This window comes from Haematobia irritans, chromosome 3 (assembly GCF_050003625.1).
Source record: "Haematobia irritans isolate KBUSLIRL chromosome 3, ASM5000362v1, whole genome shotgun sequence".
Classification (NCBI taxonomy): Eukaryota; Metazoa; Arthropoda; class Insecta; order Diptera; family Muscidae; genus Haematobia; species Haematobia irritans.
In genome coordinates, this window is record NC_134399.1 from 130,666,871 (window position 1) to 130,690,098 (window position 23,228).

Consider the following 23,228-nt stretch of genomic DNA (forward strand, 5'->3'; position numbering starts at 1 on the left):
GTGTATGTCGTTCATCTCGGTAGAATGTATTATTTATGTGTGTGTGTATTTGTATTGAATATAAAAAAAAAATAAACAATTATTTTTGAAATTAAAACTCATTTTGCGTCTTTCTCTAATATTTTACAGGCGATTCTTTACCATAATTCTTTCAATTACAATATTGTCAACAGTATACCATGTTTGCACAAAAAACCAGAAACCTAGTAAGTATGTTCAATGTAAAGGACCATGGGTATAAATAAAATTTATTTCGTTTAACGAAAAATAACATAGATTTTTTTATTTACATAAAAAAATGTTTGGTTATTACAATAGAATTTCCGACCAACAAATTCCCTAAATTCGTAAAAACAACTAAGCTATTGCATTTCAAATAATAAAATGTTGGATGAATTGTAATATATTTAATATACATTTATTTTATATATTTACCGATTTTTGTTTTTTGTTTTTTTTTTTTTCATTCAATATTTTTTAGATGATTGGCTGATTGCCTTCTCCTTGCAAAAGAATTTATCTTGGCTTTTTAGTACCAATTCCTCGCCTGATGACATAGAAGCTGTGCATGGTTTACGTTTTATGAATGCCCTAATGTTGCTGTTCTCCCATAAATCAATGGCGATATTCTTTAATCCATATAACAATCGCACCGAAATGGCTGAAGTATGAAACAAACTATTAAAAAAACCATTAGATTTTAAATAATAAAAAAAAATATTTTTTTTCGTAGGGCTTGGGACGTTCTTGGACTGTCATTGGCCGTGCAGCTTCTTTATATACTGATCCCTTTTTATTATTCAGTGGTATGTTAACGGCTTATTCGTTCTTTGGACGCTTAAATAAGGGTCAAAGCATAAAACTGAAAAATGAATATATTAGCCGTTTTATACGGTAAGTTATATAAAATTTATTTATAAATATACCCTTTTTTATTACACTTTCAATTGTGATTCCTTATGAATTCCTCGGTCTTGATTACGGCCGGTATTACTTCAGTCTCACTTCTTGTATTTAAAAAGGAGCGGTAGCGGTGTGAACCTTTTTGGGTCGGAGCGGAATATTTTTTTCAGACCGAGAGCGGAACGGGAAAATAAATTAGTGGATTAGATATTTTACTAAGTTTTTTAAATTATCAAAAACTAGACTTAAATTTAATGAGAATTTTCTTTTAATAATTGTGAGGGTGTTTTTGTTCTACCATGTGGAGTTTGTGTCTTAAATCTTTCGTTTTCAATCGTCTCCGATATCTACGGCTTTAATAATCGATTTTGGCCAACTATAAAAATTGATGATTTGATGTTCGCCAACATTAAAAACCAAATTGAGACGGTATTAATAAACATCGAAATCCTATAAATCAAATTTGAAAATTTGCAAAAAAATGGAAATCTGCAAATCCAAAAATTTGGAATATTTGAGTAAGACGAATATTTGATCAAAACCCTAATAACTATGTCATTATTTTAATATACAAATTAGAACAAATGACATTTCGTACTTCTTCATTTCAAAATTTTGATCTTTTTAATTTACAAGTCGACTTTTTAACATTTGTAGCAGTCGAATTTTCGGCTTGGGCAAATCGATTATGGTCAACAAGGTCGTTTTTGTCAAATATCAAAATTCGTTTTCAGTAATAACAAAATGTCGATAAGTTGACAATGAAAATTATTAAAAACAATGAGTCAATTTCAATAAAATATTTATATTTATATATATTTTATCTTATTTTCGACGTTATAATATTTTCAGTATTGTACCACCACTAGCTGCTCTAATTCTATTCTGTACATTCATTCTACCCATGATGGGTTCGGGACCACAATGGAATCTGGTCGTAGGACATCATGCTGATATATGCAAAAAACATTGGTGGCGTAATCTACTCTTCATCCACAATTACTTTGGCTTCAGCAATATGTGTCTGACACACACTCATCATCTGGGAATCGATACACAATTATTTACGGTAGCTCCTCTAATGATTTTCACCATGTGGAAATGGCCCCGTAAAGGTGCTATGGCTTTGGTGGCATTAGCTTTATTGGCTACACTCGGACGTTATTATGTGACAGTCTTCTATGAATTATCCAATTACATTTATTTTGGAACAAAGTGAGTATACAATAAAAATTTGAAAAATTGTAGTTGTCCTAAATTTATTTTAAATCTTTTTTGTTTTTCTATAGCATTAAACGCCTATTCCGTACAGCTGATCGTATGTACTCCTTCCCACCATTACGTTCGACCGTTTACATTATGGGTATATTCTTGGGCTTTGGTTTACGCAAATTGCGTGGTATGCGTTTGTCACGCAGTAAACTACGTTGGGGATGGTTTATTGCTGTTGCTTGCTTGTTAATTTCCCTTTTGGGTCCAGCACCTATGGGTGATATGAGCTATGAATATAATAGTACACATTCGGCCATCTATGCAGCATTTATACCCATTACCTGGTGCATATTTTTCTGTTGGGTGGTATTTGTTTCACACAATGGATATACAAGTAAGTTGAATGAAAATGAAATGAATTAAAACAAGCGAGTAAAGTAGAATGTCGGGGTCTAATATATCATACCCTGAACCAATCCTACTTTATTAATAAATCTAACTACTTGGGAGAAATAAAATTTTGACAAAATTTTCTATAGAAATAAAATTTTGACAAAATTTTCTATAGAAATAAAATTTTGACAAAATTTTCTATAGAAATAAAATTTTGACAAAATTTTCTATAGAAATAAAATTTTGACAAAATTTTCTATAGAAATAAAATTTTGACAAAATTTTCTATAGAAATAAAACTTTGACAAAATTTTCTATAGAAATAAAACTTTGACAAAATTTTCTATAAAAATAAAATTTTGACAAAGTTTACTATAGAAATAAAATTTTGACAAAATTTTCTATAGAAATAAAGTTTTGACAAAATTTTCTATAGAAATAAAATTTTGACAAAATTTTCTATAGAAATAAAATTTTGACAAAATTTTCTATAAAAATAAAATTTTGACAAAATTTTCTATAGAAATAAAATTTTTATAAAATTTTCCATAAAAATAAAATTTTGACAAAATTTTCTGTAGAAATAAAATTTTGACAAAATTTTCTATAAAAATAAAATTTTGACAAAATTTCCATAGAAATAAAATTTTTGACAAAATTGTCTATAGAAACAAAATTTTGACAAAATTTTCTATAGAAATAAAATTTTGACAAAATTTCCTATAGAAATAAAATTTTGACAAAATTTTCTATAGAAATAAAATTTTGACAAAATTTTCTATAGAAATAAAGTTTTGACAAAATTTTCTATAGAAATAAAATGTTGACAAAATTTTCTATAGAAATAAATGTTGACAACATTTTCTATAGAAATAAAATTTTGACAAAATTTTCTATAGAAATAAATTTTTTACAAAATTTTCTATAGAAATAAAATTTTGAAAACATTTCTTATAAAATAAAATGTTGACCAAATATCCTATAGAAATGAAATGTTGACAAAATTTCTATAGAAATAAAATTTTGACAAAATTTTCTATAGAAATAAAATTTTGACAAAATTTTCTATAGAAATAAAATTTTGACAAAATTTTCTATAGAAATAAAATATTGACAAATTTTCTATAGAAATAAAATTTTTACAAAATTTTATTTCTATAGAAAAAAAAAATTTGACAAAATGTTCTAGAGGAATAAAATTTTAACAAAATTTTCTATAGAAATAAAATGTTGACAAAATTTTCTATAGAAAATAAAATCTTGACAAAATTTTATATAGAAATTTTATATAGAAATAAAATTTTGACAAAATTTTCTATAGAAATAAAATTTTGAGAAAATTTTCTATAGAAATAAAATTTTGACAAAATTGTCTATAGAAATAAAATTTTAACAAAATTTTCTATAGAAATAAAGTTTTGACAAAATTTTCTATAGAAATAAAATTTTGACAAAATTTTCTATAGAAATAAAATTTTGACAAAGTTTTCTATAGAAATAAAATTTTGACAAAATTTTCTATAGAAATAAAATTTTGACAAAATATTTTTAGAAATAACATTTTGACAAAATTTTATATAGAAATAAAATTTTGACAAAATTTTCTATAGAAATAAAATTTTGACAACATTTTCTATAGAAATAAAATTTTGACAAAATTTTTTTTAGAAATAAAATTTTGACAAAATTTTTTTTAGAAATAAAATTTTGACAAAATTTTCTATAGAAATAAAATTTTGAGAAAATTTTCTATAGAAATAAAATTTTGACAAAACTTTCTATAGAAATAACATTTTCTATACAAATAAAATTTTAACAAAATTTTCTACAGAAATAAAATTTTGACAAAATTTTCTATAGAAATAAAATTTTGACAAAATGTTCTACAGGAATAAAATTTTGACAAAATTTTTACAAAATTTTCTAAAGAAATAAAATTTTGACAAAATTTTCTATAGAAATAAAATTTTGACAAAATTTTCCATAGAAATAAAATTTTGAGAAAATTTTCAAAGAAATAAAATTTTGACTAAATTTTCTATAGAAATACAATTTTCACTAAATTTTCTATAGAAATAAAATTTTGACAAAATTTTCTATAGAAATAAAATTTTGACAAAATTTTCTATAGAAATTAAATTTTGACAAAATTTTCTATAGAAATAAAATTTTGACAAAATTTTCTATAGAAATAAAATTTTGACAAAATTTTCTATAGAAATAAAATTTTGACAAAATTTTCTATAGAAATAAAATTTTGACAAATTTTTCTATAGAAATAAAATTTTAACAAATTTTTCTATAGAAATAAAATTTTAACAAATTTTTCTATAGAAATAAAACTTTGACAAAATTTTCTATAGGAATAAAATGTTGACAAAATTTTCTATAGAAATAAAATTTTGACAAACTTTTCTATAGAAATTTTCGGAGGGTTCAAGTGTGGTTTTTGTTGGGTTTAATAAACTGCCTGAATTTATTCTGATAATTGTTTGATAGTTTTGCTGCAAGTAGAGGATGCTGATGAGGAATGTGGTAATTCCGAAACGTGCGTCCATCCAACCATCTTGCAGTCTATAGGGCTTTGCCCAAATAAATTTGACAAACATTCTTTTCCTCTGTTGGTTAAGCTACTCTTGTAGTTTAGTCAATGTATGGTTTTAAGCTGAAATAAAAAAACAATCAACAATGCAGAAATTAAATTTTGACAAAATTTTCTATAGAAATAAAATTTTGACAAAATTTTCTATAGAAATAAAATTTTGACAAAATTTTCTATAGAAATAAAATTTTGACAAAATTTTCTATAGAAATAAAATTTTGACAAAATTTTCTATAGAAATAAAATTTTGACAAAATTTTCTATAGAAATAAAATTTTGACAAAATTTTCTATAGAAATAAAATTTTGACAAAATTTTCTATAGAAATAAAATTTTGACAAAATTTTCTATAGAAATAAAATTTTGACAAATTTTTTTATAGAAATAACATTTTGACAAAATTTTCTATAGAAATAAAATTTTGACAAAATTTTCTATAAAAATAAAACTTTGATAAAATTTTCTATAGAAATAAAATGTTGACAAAATTTTTTATAGATATAAAATTTTGATAAAATTTTCTATAGAAATAAAACTTTGGCAAAATTTTTTATAGGAATAAAATTTTAACAAAATTTTTTATAGGAATAAAATTTTGACAAAATTTTTTATAGGAATAAAATTTAATTTAAACATATATTGAAATCAACTCATTTGTTAACGTATCTTTTTCTATTCATTACAGATATAATAACAAGAATGTTCTCATGGAAAGGTTTCCAAGTAACAACAAAATTATCGTATGCCATATATTTGACACAATTCCCAGCCTATTTCTTCAATGTGGGGCGTCGTCGTCATGTGCATCACTATTATAACTTCGTGTCAATGATGGTAAATATTTATAAATCCGTTTTGGAAATATTTAAAATGCTCTTACTAATTCATTTATTGTCTCTTCCAACAGCTTGATACCAATGAATATATTTGCATCTTCTTAGCCTCGGTGGCACTAACTGTCCTATTCGATGCTCCCTTCCAGAATATACGTAAATTACTTATGAAACGTCCAACCAAAGCAACCTCATCACAAGTCATCAACACAACATCTGATAGCAACCAAAGTAATAAATCCGTAAGGATTTCTGAAGAAGTTTCATCCTCGTCCATCTCATCCTCAACAATAGAAAAATCATCACAACATCTACACTCCGAATAGAAGATCGATTTCCAACTTCCATTAACAAGTGGATATTGGCCAAGTCTATAATGTATACACCATCACATAAACACGTCCATACGAGTATGTGTTAGTAGGTTTATTTGTATTTAATAGTTTTTAATTTAGTTGTAGTGATATTTAATTCGATGTATATTTGTTTTTTTTTATTATTTTCCTCATCTAAGCGCATTTTCATTATAGTCCTAAATTAATTTTTATACATTAAATCGATGGTATTCCTGTACATAGACATACATATATACATTTGCGTAGCAACACTTGCTTCATGTGTAGTATTATTTTTATTCGTATTTTATTTTTTCATTCGAACTTATTAAGGTTTTTTAGTCATTCGTTTTTTGATTTTGTTTTTTTTTTCGTTTTGTTAATTAAGCCATACAATTGTACAGAAAATGTTAGAAAGAAAGAATACGAAATAAAATTGAAAACCAAGAATTTGTAAAATAAAATGTAGTAGTTCTTTTATTTTCAAAAATTATATTTAAGTTGGTGTAGCTAGGGGGTCCTGGGGTGCTAAACACTTAAATACCAGACAAGTTATATCATTAAATTAAGTAAATATTTTTCGGCTAATTCGAGAAAATTTATTAAAAATAATTAATTATTTTCACTTGTTAAAGAAAATTTCCTCGTTTGAAGGTAAACAAGTAAATACGGCCGTAAGTTCAGCCATGCCGAAGCTTATGTACCCTCCACCATGGATTGCGTAGAAACTTCTTCTAAACACTGTCATCCACAATCGAATTACTTGCGGTAACGCTTGCCGATGGCAAGGTATCTTAAAACCTCATAACATCGTCTTCTAAATTGTAAGTAAGCCCATACGCGGTATATATTGAATCAAAAAATACCGATTAAATACGTATGTAATTCAGTTTGACAAAGTTTTCTAAAGGGTGATACGGTCAAAATTTGGTTAATATAAATTTGACGTATTTCTTTCAATTTTGCATTTAAAAAACCTGAACACCCCTCATTTTGAAGGTGTGTGTGTAGAATGTTGCTCCTATTTTTATTTTGGAGTTCACTCTTCAGTTGTCAAAATGCCGTCCAAGCAAGAAGAACAGCGTATCAAAATTTTGCTCGCGCATCGCGAAAATCCGAGCTACTCGCACGCAAAGCTGGCAAAATTGCTAAAAGTTGCCAAATCAACCGTTACAAATGTAATTAAAGTGTTTGGGGAACGTTTGTCGTCAGCCAGGAAGTCTGGATCGGGGGGAAATCGAAAACCGGAAGCCGCTGAGACGACAAAGAGAGTTGCCGGTAGTTCCTCTCTCTCCGAGATGCCGCAAATAAGCTGGGTGTATCGTCTACAACCGTGCATCGAGAAGTCTATCAAATTCTGTCCAGATCGAATGATATTTAAATGTATGTATTTGGGACAAACATTTATATATAGCCCCCAACACATTTGACGGATGTGATATGGTATCGACTTTAGACTTTCCTTACTTGTTTTCCAATCTCTTTGTTTTTAATTTTTTCATGAAATTAATATAACTAATAATAAAAATAAAATACTATCACGCTAGAACGTGTAAAACTCCCCAATATGACTTTGTTTTGTTCTGAAATTCGCTGAAGTTCGCTAACGTGAACTGTCTTGGTTTTAATTATTTCTTGAACAACTATGTCAGATTAAGTATAGTAGCAGCTGGTTATTTAAAGCTCACTTGAGACTCTGTAGGCCATTGTGATACAGCAGTTGGTGATATTCCCTCAATTTTACTTCGGAATTCCGTGTTCTTACGAACCATGAAGTTGTTTGCTGAAGACAAAACCGTTCCAATTTGACTTCTGAGCCCTCCTCTTATGGTCATCCGATTCAGTTGAAATCTACTGACATAACCTTTAACAAGGCCTCAAAAAATTGTCCATATCGGTCCATAATTATATCTAGCACCCAAACAAACCGGCCCCATATTTGACTTACTGAACCTCATCGAGGAACAAATTGAGTCCAATCCCGTTGAAATTTTGTGTACGATCTCAGTATACGCCCCCTATATATAGAACCATATCAGGTTAATATTTACATATACACATGTGGGCAGAAAAATAGGTGTAAGAATTTTTGTTTTTAAACAAGGCCATGATTTTTCTATTTTATGTTGTTTATTGAATATTTCGGAATTATTTATAAAGTAGACATACAGTATGTCAAGAAAGTCTTTTGACATTGCCAAATATTTCAAATTCTAGAAATAATTGAAATATTAAATATTTTATTAAATTTTTAATTCTGTGTACGTATGTATACTTTGCAAAATACATAATAAAATATTTTTTTTTTTTTAATTTCATTATATTTAATTTTGGAACAAAACATAATTTTTATCCCATTGTCAAAACACTTTCTTGACAAACTGTATGTCGTGTATTTAAAAATTTGTTTAGAATTCAGATAGGACTAAATAATAACTTAAAATAAATTAAATTCAAAACATCATCGAATTTTATGTGGACAGTAAAATAGGTGTATATGAAAAAAACATGAAAATAATATAAGAATTTGTACATTAAAGTTACTGTTTGCACTAAGCATCAAACAAGGTCGCTAATATCCTGTATATTCTCCGGGATTTTTAAGGACTGCTTCAATTCTCTTAGACATGGATAAAATTAACTTATGACATATATCGACTTGTATATTATACCATACTTTTTGAATATTTTCCCAAAATTGTTTTTTTGTACCTGCAGGGAAGCTTGGAGAAATCTCTCTTGAGTTCGCCCCAAAGGTTGTCAATGCGATTGAGGTCGGTGGACTGACTTGACCACTCAACAACGTTCGATTTATGACCCCGAAACCATTCACTCACCAACTTTGATTATTGTTTCGGGTCGTTATCTCCAAACAGGTGGCATAGTTTCCTCAGCGTATGGTAGCATAACTGTCTCCAACATATTCTAGTAAACAAAATAGAATAACAGGTTGGCTGATAAGTCCCCGGTCCGACACATAGATGGCGTCGCTAGTATTACCAACCTTCAAATGATTCGTGTCAAAATTTGACGTCTGTAAGTCAATTAGTTTGTGAGATAGAGCGTCTTTGGTGAAGCAACTTTTGTTATTGTGAAAAAAATGGAAAAAAGGAATTTCGTGTTTTGATAAAATACTGTTTTCTGAAGGACAGTAATACGGTGGAAGCAAAAACTTGGCTTGATAATGAGTTTCCGGACTATGCCCCAGGGAAATCAACAATAATTGATTGGTATGCAAAATTCAAGCGTGGTGAAATGAGCACGGAGAACGGTGAACGCAGTGGACGCCCGAAAGAGGTGGTTACCGACGAAAACATCAAAAAAATCCACAAAATAATATTGAATGACCGTAAAATGAAGTTGATCGAGATAGCAAAGGCCTTAAAGATATCAAAGGAACGTGTTGATCATATCATTCATCAATATTTGGATATGCGGAAGCTCTGTGCAAAATGGGTGCCGCGCGAGCTCACATTTGACCAAAAACAACAACGTGTTGATGATTCTGAGCGGTGTTTGCAGCTGTTAACTCATAATACACCCGAGTTTTTCCGTCGATATGTGACAATGGATGAAACATGGCTCCATCACTGCACTCCTGAGTCCAATCGACAGTCGGCTGAGTGGACAGCGACCGGTGAACCATCTCCGAAGCGTGGAAAGACTCAAAAGTGCGCTGGCAAAGTAATGACCTCTGTTTTTTGGGATGCGCATGGAATCATTTTTATCGATTATCTTGAGAAGGGAAAAACCATCAACAGTGACTATTATATGGCGTTTTTGGAGCGTTTGAAGGTCGAAATCGCGGCAAAACGGCCCCATATGAAGAAGAAAAAAGTGTTGTTCCACCAAGACAACGCACCGTGCCACAAGTCATTGAGAACGATGGCAAAAATTCATGAATTGGGCTCCGAATTGCTTCCCCACCCACCGTATTCTCCAGATCTGGACCCCAGCAACTTTTTCTTTTTCTCAGACCTCAAAAGGATGCTCGCAGGAAAAAATGCAATGAAGAGGTGATCGCCGAAACTGATGCCAATTTTGAGGCAAAACCGAAGGAGTACTACCAAAATGGTATCAAAAAATTGGACGGTGGTTATAATCGTTGTATCGCTCTTGAAGGGAACTATGTTGAAAAATAAAAACGAATTTTGACAAAAAAATGTGTGTTTTCTTTGTTAGACCGGGGACTTATCAGCCAACCTGTTAGTTCGGAAAGTTCCTTTGAACATTTAAGCAAACATAAAGAGGAGGTTGAGCTTTGGTACATAAAACATGGTACTGAACAAAACGAGGAAAAAGTGGTGAAAAATCATTTGGAACGACGAAACTAAATTCAATCTGCTTGGTAATGATACAGAAAGGAATGTTCGTCGTCCGAAATGGAAAGAATTGCATTTTAGATTTACAAAAAAAAACTGTTAAAAATTGAGGAGGAAATGTGGGAGGGAGTAGGTCCGATACATCTTATATAAATACAATTGATGGATTTTTGTACCACACCGAAAGAAATTTCTTCGTAAAAAGAACGAAAAATTTCGTTAAAAGTACGAAATTTGTCATTGTTTTACAACCAAAGAAACTTTTCATTAAAAGTACGAAATATTTCGTACTTTTTACGAAGAAAAGTTCTTCCAAAATTTTCGTAGTTTGTAAGAAAAAAATTCGTACTTTTTATGAAGAATCTTCGTACTTTTTATGAAAAATCTTCGTACTTTTTATGAAAATGTTTCGTACTTTTTATGAAAAATTTTCGTAGTTTTTATGAAAAATTTTCGTACTTTTTATGAAAAAATTTCGTACTTTTTTCAGAAAAATCTTCGAACTTTTAGAAAAAAAAATATAGTCGAAAGTGCATTTGGTTGTAGTTGCAAGTGTGAAAAATGACATCACTACTTTACATCTTAAGTTTTTGAATAATTTTTAGTTTTATTGCTTCACTTTTATTCATAGCGCGCTATCACCCAAATGAGAAGTAGCATAGACTTGCATAAAAAAAATAGAATAAAGGAATTCACTCAAGCACATTATAAAAGACAATTTAATGCCGCGAACGGAAATTTTATAACTTCAATGAAACTTCTTCGTTATTTCAAAGAAAATGTTTCGTACTTTTTATGAAGAAATTTTAACGCAGAATGTTTCGTAAAATATTCGTAAAAACTTCTTCACAAAATTCATGAAATGTGAAGAAAGTTTCGTTAAAAGTACGAACTTTTTACGAAGAAAAGTTAATGTAGATTGTTTCGTAGAAGTTTCGTATATTCGTAAAATGTTCTTCGTAAAATTTACGAAAATGAATGAAAATTTCGTTATTTTAATGAAGAATTCAGGAAGAATAGTTAATGAAGAATTCTTCGTAAAATTAACGAAGAGAATTCTTTCGGTGTAGGATGGGGGTATATTAACTTTGTCATTCCGTTTGTAACACATCGAAATATTGCTCTAAGACCCCATAAAGTATATATATTCTGGGTCGTGGTGAAATTCTGAGTCGATCTAAGCATGTCCGTCCGTCCGTCCGTCCGTCCGTCCGTCTGTTGAAATCACGCTAACTTCCGAACGAAACAAGCTATCGACTTGAAACTTGGCACAAGTAGTTGTTATCGATGTAGGTCGGATGGTATTGAAAATGGGCCATATCGGTCCACTTTTACGTATAGCCCCCATATAAAGGGACCCTCAGATTTGGATTGTGGAGCCTCTAACAGAAGCATATTTCATCCGATCCGGCTGAAATTTGGTATATTGTGTTGGTATATGGTCTCTAATAACCATGCAAAAATTGGTCCACATCGGTTCATAATTATATATAGCCCCCATATAAACCGATCTCCAGATTTGGCTTGCGGAGCCTAAAAGAGAAGCAAATTTCATCCGATCCGGCTGAAATTTGGTACATGATGTTGGTATATGGTCTCTAACAACCATGCAAAAATTGGTCCACATCGGTCCATAATTATATATAGACCCCATATAAACCGATCTCCAGATTTGGCTTGCGAAGCCTCAAAGAGGAGCAAATTGCATCCGATCCGGTTGTAATTTGGAACATGGTGTTAGTATATGATCTTTAACAACCGTGCCAGAATTGGTCCATATCGGTCTATAATTATATATAGCCCCCATATAAAACATTCTCCAGATTTGACCTCCGGAGCCTCTTGGAGGAGCAAAATTCATCCGATCCGGTTCAAATTAGGCACGTGGTGTTAGTATATGGTCGCTAACAACCATACCAAAATTGGTCCAATCACAAAAAAATTGGTCCATATCGGCTCATAATCATGGTTGCCACTAGAGCCAAAAATAATCTACCAAAATTTTATTTCTATAGAAAATTTTGTCAAAATGTTATTTCTAGAGAAAATTTTGTTAAAATTTTATTTCTGTATAAATTTTTGTGAAAATTTTCTTTCTATAGAAAATTTTGTCAAAATTTTATTTCTATAGAAAATTTTGTTAAAATTTTATTTCTATAGAAAATTTTGTTAAAATTTTATTTCTGTAGAAAATTTTGCCAAAATTTTATGTCTACTTTGTCAAACTGAATTATATACGTATTGGATCGATCTTTTTTGATTTAATATATACCACGTATGGACTTACATACAATTTAGAAGATGGTGTTAGGAGGTTTTAAGATACCTTGCCATCGGCAAGCGTTACCGCAACTTATGTAATTCGATTGTGGATGGCAGTGTTTAGATGAAGTTTCTACGCAATCCATGGTGGAGGTACATAAGATTCGGCCTGGCCGAACTTACGGCCGTATACACTTGTTTTAACTTAATTTATTTTAATTTATTATTTAGTCCTATCCGAAATCTAAACTAATTTTTAAATACACGACATATGTCTACTTTATAAATAATTCCGAAATATTCAATAAAAAACATAAAATAGAAAAACCATGGCCTTGTTTAAAAAAAAAAAAATCTTACACCTATTTTTCTGTCCACATGTGTATATAGGATCCTCTATATAAAATTATCAAGAATGTAGATGGCGCCTTTCTATTTTATCTAACGTAAATTCCATATGATCTAAATCAAAATTTAGAAAAGTTTTAGGAGCCCAACCCAATTAATTCGGTTGTGGATGACGGTCTTTAGGTTAGGTTAGGTGGCTGCCCGATGTATCAGGCTCACTTAGACATTCAGTCCATTGTGATACCACATTGTTGAACAGTCATTAGTAGAACTTTATATTCAATCCACGGTGGAGGGCACATAAAATTCGGCCTGGTGGTACTTTATATACTTGTTTACATTTAATATGAACCCAATCGTCATTGTACCAAAAACAAAGCACTTTGGTACAATATATATCTTGCGAACAACGGACAGATAGTATAATGGATAAAAATGAATGGATGGACAGCCAATTCCTGATCGACTCACGAGATGATTCTTAATCCTTCACAAAGTGGAGTCTAGATTCCTTTTAAATTTTCACCCAGATAGCGCCTTCTCTAAAAATCAGTATTTGCCCTCTATATATAGAACCATATCAGGTTAATATTTATAAATAGGCTCCACTATATAAAATTATCAATTAAAAGTTTTAAGATAGTAGCACAAGTATTCGGTTGTAAATGAGTCTTTAGTAGAACTATCTGGGTTGAGTAAAACACGGCACATAAAATTCGGCCTGGCCGAACTTTCGTCCGGATATACTTGTTTACATTGCTGTTTCTTCTCTAAAAATCAGTATTATAATTTTATAGTAAATGTTTGCCTTCGAAAATTTAACAACACAAAATTATACCTTTATCTTTTTTTCAAAACGGATTTTGTTTTATTAATCTTTTGTTTTATGCACAATTTATCCACATTACTCTCGGACGTTGTTCATTCAATAAACAACTCATTAACATAAAAAACATATGGTCATTAAAAAAAAGAAAAGGTTTCACTTCATCGGCAAACCACAAATCGACGACTGACAACTATTTAGATACATAGCATCTATTTAGCTTGGGTAGCCTTCTTGGGTTTGGCTTGAGTGCCTTCACGGAATCCGTTACGGAAACGTCTACGGACAACCTTCAAATGACGCATGCGGCCAGTACCAGTGGTCTTCCTCCTCTTGGCCTTGATGGACCAGTTGTCTGTAATAAAAAAAAACAAGAGATTGGAGAATTAGTATCAATAATCAGATATTAGAATTGTGGAAAAATGTTTATGGAATACAATGTACAAAACAAATCAAATGGTTACTGAGATATATATATATATAAATACCCTTTAACCCATGAATTTTGAAGAGTTTCAATTATTCTGCCTGTGTGCTTGGGACGCAATGCCATGGCAAAAGAGCAAAGATCTTCAAAACACAGACATTGGTTAAATTCACTTATATTTAAAACTTATTGAAATAGTTTCTAAGTTGGAAAGTTGAATTGATTAAAGTTTCTATGGGGAGAACTTTTTTTGAGAAATACACCTGCTGTATGGGTGAATCCATCTGGAGTTTTTGAAGCACTCAAAATGTCACCAGCATTACTGAGCTAACCAAGAAATGAAGATTAATATCTTTTTGGAATTGACCGAAACTGGTGTAGAATAATTTTAACCCTGGACAGTCATCCTTCGTCAAAATGACGACGCGTAATTTCATTTTCGATTTAAAATGCATTTTGGTCGATTAGGAAATGATAAATTTAAGTTATACTAATTCAACCATTTTATGATTTTTTATCTTATACTAATTAAAAACAAATTGAATAAGGAAATAAACTCAATTTTGGTTCTTATATTTGCTCGCGATGCAAATTATAGCGTCGTGAAATAAGCCGTAGTCAAAATGACGAAGGATGACGTTAGTGTACAAAAAATAAGGAAGACTTTCCAGGGTTAAATATTTTAAAAATTCCTAATCTGCTTAGAATGTTACCCTTATTTGTAGAGACAAAATTCTCAATTCCCAAAATGGAGCTTAAGTTAATTTTTTCCCTACATCAATCATATATTCTTTTTTTTTTAGTAATATCCCTTATATGATCACTTTCATATTAGCTTTTTTTTGCTATAGACAATTGGCGCCAATTATTGTGACGGAGATAGATTTGCCGGACATTACATGAGATAATCAGATATAAGCTCCTCCAAATGTAGTTAGGCTATTTTTTGTAACATTGGAAACATGATGGTTTGATAGGGTCTTCAGGAAAAATGAAGTAGGAAAAAAATTGGATAAACATTTGGGAAAAAAAGTTTCCCTTTGACATGACTCCAAGATTTGGAGATGAATATTGAAAAATTTTCTTTTATCATTGGAAACAAAGTTAGAAGACCCTCAAGCAATTCTACTGAGCTCCTAACGGCGATTTCCCCCGTACTGACGTTCAAAGCAAGTGAAGTCCGTGTCAATAGATTTCGCATGATATTAAAGAGATTTGTATGAAATTTTTGTAACCCATCACCAAATGGTGTTGGTGAAAATATAGGGGAAAAAGTGATCGCTGAAAGTTCAATTCTACAACGACTCGATTTATGAAGTTTCATCATAAAATACATATGGCACATTTAAATCATGTTGACTTGAAAAACGTTATAGTATGAAATCGTATTGTTTTCGAATGGCTTTCAAACGTTTACGGTTACTGGAATAAGATCCAAACCCCGATATAAGCGCCACTAACCATAACAAAAATGAATTTTAATGAGAAATCTACAAGATGAGTTATTCTTCATAAAATATAGTATTCTACAATTTCTTTTAAAAATACTTACAGGAACGCAACTTAGCAGCAGGATAGCCGCATTGGGCACAAGTTGACTTTTGAATGTGGTAGGAGGAGCGACCGCAACGACGACACAAGGTGTGTGTCTTATTATGGCGTTTACCAAAGCTGGATGTACCTTTCGTCTGCGGAAAAAACAAAATAAATTATTCCTTATTCACATATTTGTTATTTGCAAATAACATTTTAAATCTTTGCCAACTTAAAACCATCACGTTTAGAGTTTGTAAACATAAAATTTTAAATCACCATTTCACTTCACTTTTGCCATTACATTTTCCAATTACTTTCACAAAACATCTTCTACGAAACAAAAATTGTATTGTCTTTTATACATTCTAAATATTATTTCAACTTTTTCACGTATGATGGTTTTAAAAATTCAAGATTTAAAAATATTTTCACAAAGTATTAATAAATTCCTACCATCTTGGATCGAAAGACCGCAGAAGAAAGAGCGACACAAGAAAGAGAACAATTACAGCCAACTTCACATATTTTGACAGCTGTCAATAGGAACTGCAGCCAACTTAGCTACGAACGATGGGCAACACAACAAGTAGCAATATAAAGGGTGATTCTTTTGAGGTTAGGATTTTCATGCATTAGTATTTGACAGATCACGTGGGATTTCAGACATGGTGTCAAAGAGAAAGATGCTCAGTATGCTTTGACATTTCATCATGAATAGACGAACGATCTGCCACAACGTCGAATTTTCAGTGAATGGGCCCTAGAAAAGTTGGCAGAAAATCCGCTTTTTTATCGACAAATTTTGTTCAGCGATGAGGCTCATTTCTGGTTGAATGGCTACGTAAATAAGCAAAATTGCCGCATTTGGAGTGAAGAGCAACCAGAAGCCGTTCAAGAACTGCCCATGCATCCCGAAAAATGCACTGTTTGGTGTGGTTTGTACGCTGGTGGAATCATTGGACCGTATTTTTTCAAAGATGCTGTTGGACGCAACGTTACGGTGAATGGCGATCGCTATCGTTCGATGCTAACAAACTTTTTGTTGCCAAAAATGGAAGAACTGAACTTGGTTGACATGTGGTTTCAACAAGATGGCGCTACATGCCACACAGCTCGCGATTCTATGGCCATTTTGAGGGAAAACTTCGGAGAACAATTCATCTCAAGAAATGGACCGGAAGTTGGCCACCAAGATCATGCGATTTGACGCCTTTAGACTATTTTTTGTGGGGCTACGTCAAGTCTAAAGTCTACAGAAATAAGCCAGCAACTATTCCAGCTTTGGAAGACAACATTTCCGAAGAAATTCGGGCTATTCCGGCCGAAATGCTCGAAAAAGTTGCCCAAAATTGGACTTTCCGAATGGACCACCTAAGACGCAGCCGCGGTCAACATTTAAATGAAATTATCTTCAAAAAGTAAATGTCATGGACCAATCTAACGTTTCAAATAAAGAACCGATGAGATTTTGCAAATGTTATGCGTTTTTTTTTTTTAAAAAGTTATCAAGCTCTTAACAAATCACCCTTTACTTAAATATTTAAAAAAGGGCCAGTGGCAAGAGTAATAGAGATATAATTTAATAGAGAAATTCACAATATTGATCTTAACTATTTGCAATATCTTCAGAAATAAGAATGTGACTGCCTACTGTGCATTTCAATAAATTGTGGTTAACAGTTTTAAAAGCTTTGAATGCCTCTAGAATAAATTATTAGGTCTGTTCCCGTACATTTCCACAAAAAAAAATTATTCAGCAGGCGTGCATGAGAGTAAAAAAGGAATTGTACAGTCAAATCTGTATCCATGTTCTGTATTTTTAGTGATAACTTTGGTGATAACTCCTCACATCGAGAAACCATGAAACAAAAAATCCCATTGTTCTACGATGAATTTTGGGTATACCAAAAAAAAAATGTATACCAAAAAAAAGTTAACCCACCATGAAAAAAACGTAGGTTTATTTCAGAAAATTTTAACTAAAAAAAGTTTTCTAATTGCAACAACTTACAATTAAATTAATACATTTTGTTAAATTGAAGAAAATCTCTGGTAAGTATATATTGAATTAGGTTTTGTAGTTTGACCACATAATAACTATCTGCCATTGGTGTACAAAAATACCCCTATAAAAATAGACAAACATTATTTCATCCCTTTGTAAATTGATCTCACATATAGATCAAAAGCCTTTGTTGTTATGCGCTTTAAGGCCGGTACTATGTTCATTCTTGCGAAAAAATGTTATAGAAACCATTATTTCGCACATAGAAAGCGGTGTTTATTTAGGTAACTTGGAGCGCTATTTTACAGGGAACGATATTGAATTAAGTTGGTGGTTGCTGTTTGTTATTACAAAATTAACATTTTATTTTCCTTGGGTAATTGATCTGCTGCTCCTTTGATCCTTTGTATAGTTTCGGAACAAAAATATAATCCGTGTTTGTGTTATAAACCCAAACAAATAGTTTTAATAAATAAATAATTTCTTAATTCACATTGCAAATGGCGCCATACTATAAACGTCAGTTTTTCAACTCGAAAAAAAAAACAAAGTACCACAAATGGAAAAATTTCGCTAGTTTTTCGCATTTTTTATTTTTGTATGGAGTTTCAACGCGAAAACCGAACAGAGTACCGGCCTTTACAGACTATCAGTTATTCCGGAAGGAATGTCGGTGTTTGTAAAGAATCTTGCAGTGTGCATTAGCGTAGCTTGACAATTTTCCTAGGGGGGGCTATAGCCCCCCTAGCTAAAAATTTATATTTCATTTATTTATATTTCAATTAATGTTTTATTTCATAAATATGAATAAAAAAAATTAGACATCAAAATAACTCGAAAATTAATTTATAATAAAGCAACTAAAAGTAGTTCCACACATTTCCCAGCAAAAAAATTTGGTAGTTCTTCCAAAGGCACAACTTTAAAAGCACTTCCAGAAGATGTACTCCCAATGATGTTCTTTATTTTAACTACTCAGGAAGTTCTTTAAATTCAATTTTTTATAATTTGTTTTTTTTTCATACTTTTAATGGGAAATTTTAACTTATTTGTTTCAAATACCTTAAAAACGAAGTAGGAATTCATAAAATGGTACAAATAATTTAAATTTTGTCGAAAAAAAAATTCTAAATCCAATCTGAAAAACTTGTGAATTTTTAAAAATATTTGAGGTCAAACGTTCCGACAAGCATTAGAATCCATTAAAAATTATAAAAATTATTTACTTGACAAAATATAACAGAATTTTTTAATATACATTCAAAACATTGAATTCGGATCACACCTAAAGAAGTGATGCAAATTCAGTGCAACGGCTGTTGGAATGGAGGACTTCCGTCCTATGACAATACCATGTTAAATTCATCGCTTCTTCGCCAATTTTGCACCACTTCCGGATCCAAAAAGATCATTTTCATTACTTTTTTGGCGACGCTTTTTTGGCTGGGCTTGTTTATTTTTTATAAAAATGGAAAATCGTAAATAGGTTTTCAAATTCTGGGGGGGGCTAAATTTTTTCTGGGGGGGTCTAAGCCCCCTCCCCAGAGGCCTTCCTACGCTTATGGCAGTGTGTCGGATCGATACGACTTGTCGGCGATGACTAAATAATCGGTAAATGTGTCATCGATCCCATAAACATGCAGCAGTATCGATTATGCCTTCGGACTTAACTTATAATGTGCACAATATATGGGATATGTTCGACACTAGCACTAGGGCTGTTTTCTTTTTGCACTGGATGCAACATTTATATGGGCTGTCCAGAACATCGTTGCACTGGTGTTCTATCCAGAACATCTAAATTGTTTAGTATTTACAGACTTTTACGCACACAATGATTGTAATAAATAGTTTGCTGCCAAAATATGCTTTTGACAACCCTGTTATTTTCATTAGAGGTGCGTACCAGCTTACGAAATTGAACGCTACCGAAAATTTCGTTAGCATAAATAGCAATGCATTTCTTATGGGAATGAAATTTTTCGCTAGAGGTGCATACCGGCCTTTAATTAATATGGCTTGGATAAACGAGTACTCTGTTTTCTTTTAGTCCTTAAAGGCCGGTATGCACCTCTAGCGAAAAATTTCATTCCCATAAGAAATGCATTGCTATTTATGCTAACGAAATTTTCGGTAGCGTTCAATTTCGTAAGCTGGTACGCACCTCTAATGAAAATAACAGGGTTGTCAAAAGCATATTTTGGCAGCAAACATTTAATTTATTACAATCATTGTGTGCGTAAAAGTTTTAAAAGGTCTGTAAATAATAAACAATTTATTTGAGGAATATTTGGAACATATATTAACAATTTTTAATAGCGATTAGCTGGTTCAAAATTTGTGTACACAGCCCTGTTTTTTTTTTTGTTGTAGACTTAAATAAATCTTTGCTACCGAAAATGTCGCTAGAGGTGCATACCGGCTTTAACGGCTTAGCATTTCCAGTGCTAAAAGAAAACAGCCCTACTGTCGTCCGGATTAACTGATCATCTACAAACCGCATTACAGATTATCAGTTATTCCGGACGGAATGTCGGTGTTTGTAAAGAATCTTATGCGCTGTACAGATTATCAGTTTTTCCGGACGACAGGGCTCGTGTCGAACATATCCCATATATTGTGCAATCTTACAGTGTGTCGGATCGATACGACTTGTCGGCGATGACTAAATAATCGGTAAATGTGTTATCGATCCCATAAACATGCAGCAGTATCGATTATGCATTCGGACTTAACTTATAATGTGCACAATATATGGGATATGTTCTACGCGAGCACTGTTGTCCGGAATAACTGATTCGCCGACAAGTCGTATCGATCCGACACACTATAAGATTCTTTACAAACACCGACATTCCGTCCGGAATAACTGATAGTCTGTAAAGCGCATAAGTCCGAAGGCATAATCGATACTGCTGCCTGTTTATGGGATTGATAACACATTTACCGATTAGTTAGTTATCGCCAACAAGTCGTATCGATTCGACACACTGTAAGATTCTTTACAAACACCGACATTCCGTCCGGAATAACTGATAGTCTGTAAAGCGCATTACAGTGTGTCGGATCGATACGACTTGTCGGCGATGACTAAATAATAGGTAAATGTGTTATCGATCCCATAAACATGCAGCAGTATCGATTATGCCTTCGGACTTATGCGCTTTACAGACTATCAGTTATTCCGGACAACAGTGCTCGCGTAGAACATATCCCATATATTGTGCACATTATAAGTTAAGTCCGAATGCATAATCGATACTGCTGCATGTTTATGGGATCGATAACACATTTACCGATTATTTAGTCATCGCCGACAAGTCGTATCGATCCGACACACTGTAAGATTCTTTACAAACACCGACATTCCGTCCGGAATAACTGATAGTCTGTAAAGCGCATTAACTTATATTGTGCACAATATATGGAATATGTTCGACACGAGCACTGTCGTCCGGAATAACTGATAGTCTTTAAAGCGCATAAGGCGCATAAAAGTCTTTTCCGGACGGAATGTCGGTGTTCGTAAAGAATCTTACAGTGTGTCGGATCGATACGACTTGTCGGCGATGATTAAATAATCGGTAAATGTGTTATCGATCCCATAAACATGCAGCAGGATCGATTATGCCTTCGAACTTAACTTATAGTGTGGCCATAATATGGAATATGTTCGACAAGAGCACTGTCCTCCGGATAAACTTACAATCTACACGGCGCATTAAGCTCGTTCTCCTGACCGTACCGCAGACAGTTTTTTTATTGCCAACATTTGGCAAACACTTGTACTATCAATCTTCAAGTGTGATGACTCCTGTATCTGATTGCATACTCAGAAACAGTTTGAGAATCATTACTAGTTGTTTTTGCATTTTTACCGTTGGTTCTTGCTTTGCTGATCATTGCAAAATAGTTTTCCTTCTGTTAATATAGTATTTTTTTAAGGAATATGAGCGTTCCAATTAGTGCAATTGGATCTGAAACGGAATTACTACAATGTCCTTATGAAGTATCGCATTTAATTATGAGAAAACGAATGCAAGTCCATTTGATTCGTTGCCGTCGTTCTCATCCTAAAGCGGAGGTAGTAACCTGTCCTTTTAATGTAACTCATCGCGTGAATAAACTAGAGTTGGAGGTAAATCAAAACTAGATTTTATCATTATAAAAAACAACTATAACAATTTGTATGATTGTAGTGGCATCTTTCCACATGTTTCGAAAGAAAAACATTTGAAAATTTCCGTAATCGTCCAGTACCAATCGTTGGATTGACCTCATCCATTGATCGTACTTTCTGTGAAAGTAGTGCAAATAATTCCAGTATGTCTTTTAGCATGAGAAGTGACGCGACAATTATTGGCGGAGAATTTGTAGAGAGTTCGGAGTCATGGGATGACGACCCCGAAGTACCCAGCTATAATCCAACAATAACTACCATCCAATCAGACGTTTTACGTTTGCCTGTTGGTATGTCTCCTTCTGAGCGATCTGCTTTTCGCATGGCCGAAAAAAAGAGATTGCAAGCTTTGAATAAGTGAAACGAAGAAATTGTTCTCCAAATCTACCGATGTTGGATTCCACTAAATAAGTCTCTAAATTCTGTGGGTATGATCTTTGTTTTTTGTTTTAAACCAACATATTTTGCACATTCTATGTTATAAATGGAAAGACTGGATTGAATTACATTTAGAATAAGAATACATTTATAATTTCAACTTTTAACCAACTAGCTATGTGCTATTGGTAACATTTAATGTACCAATGAAGTTTTGTCGTAGTTCTTTTTATGTAAATATAATTGAATTAATTTGATTAATTTTTAATAAAATGACTTAGAAAACTGGTATCTTCTATATAACAAAATAACATTTTGATTTTTTATGTTTAGGTGTTAAATACAACAATAAATATTTTACTCTCATCCTTTTGGTAGTTTTGAATAATAACAATATCTCATTTTAAGTGAATGATATTACAAATGACTATAGAATCCAAGATGACACATAAAGTATTCGGTCTGTATGGCGTGATAAAGACACCATAGTTCAAAATATGTTGATTAAAATTGAGCACTCGTATTCATTTTTCATTTTGCATTATCATATCAAGAGGAAAATTGGTCTTGGTGAGCTTTAGCAAATGAGACCATCAGATAGAAATGAAGAATGGAAAAAGCAAACTTCCACAAACTGTCTATAAATATTTTTGAATATGGATTCTG

The 23,228-nt window shown here is 31.7% G+C and overlaps 3 protein-coding genes across 3 annotated transcripts in view; 2 read left to right on the top strand and 1 right to left on the bottom strand.

The window, feature by feature from the left end:
• Positions 1 to 6,742, top strand: part of drd (drop dead) — a 111,644-nt gene extending 104,902 nt beyond the window's left edge. Inside the window, exons 6-12 of the mRNA XM_075299355.1 lie at positions 130 to 206; positions 482 to 666; positions 734 to 894; positions 1,756 to 2,118; positions 2,193 to 2,509; positions 5,796 to 5,944; positions 6,018 to 6,742. Coding sequence (XP_075155470.1) covers positions 130 to 206; positions 482 to 666; positions 734 to 894; positions 1,756 to 2,118; positions 2,193 to 2,509; positions 5,796 to 5,944; positions 6,018 to 6,269 — 1,504 coding nt within the window. The 3' untranslated portion in view covers positions 6,270 to 6,742. The remainder of the gene's footprint in view (positions 1 to 129; positions 207 to 481; positions 667 to 733; positions 895 to 1,755; positions 2,119 to 2,192; positions 2,510 to 5,795; positions 5,945 to 6,017) is intronic.
• Positions 6,743 to 14,042: 7,300 nt separating this feature from the next.
• RpL37a (ribosomal protein L37a) lies at positions 14,043 to 16,590 on the bottom strand. The gene is made up of 3 exons (XM_075299883.1): positions 16,453 to 16,590; positions 16,016 to 16,151; positions 14,043 to 14,391 (listed from the first exon to the last, which is right to left on the bottom strand). The coding sequence occupies exons 1-3, from the start codon at positions 16,453 to 16,455 to the stop codon at positions 14,249 to 14,251; spliced, it is 282 nt and encodes a 93-aa protein (XP_075155998.1). The 5' UTR covers positions 16,456 to 16,590; the 3' UTR covers positions 14,043 to 14,248.
• A 5,273-nt stretch (positions 16,591 to 21,863) lies between these two features.
• Positions 21,864 to 22,873, top strand: LOC142228751 (gametocyte-specific factor 1 homolog). The gene is made up of 2 exons (XM_075299260.1): positions 21,864 to 22,142; positions 22,204 to 22,873. The coding sequence occupies exons 1-2, from the start codon at positions 21,954 to 21,956 to the stop codon at positions 22,543 to 22,545; spliced, it is 531 nt and encodes a 176-aa protein (XP_075155375.1). The 5' UTR covers positions 21,864 to 21,953; the 3' UTR covers positions 22,546 to 22,873.
• The last annotated feature ends 355 nt before the right edge of the window (positions 22,874 to 23,228 follow it).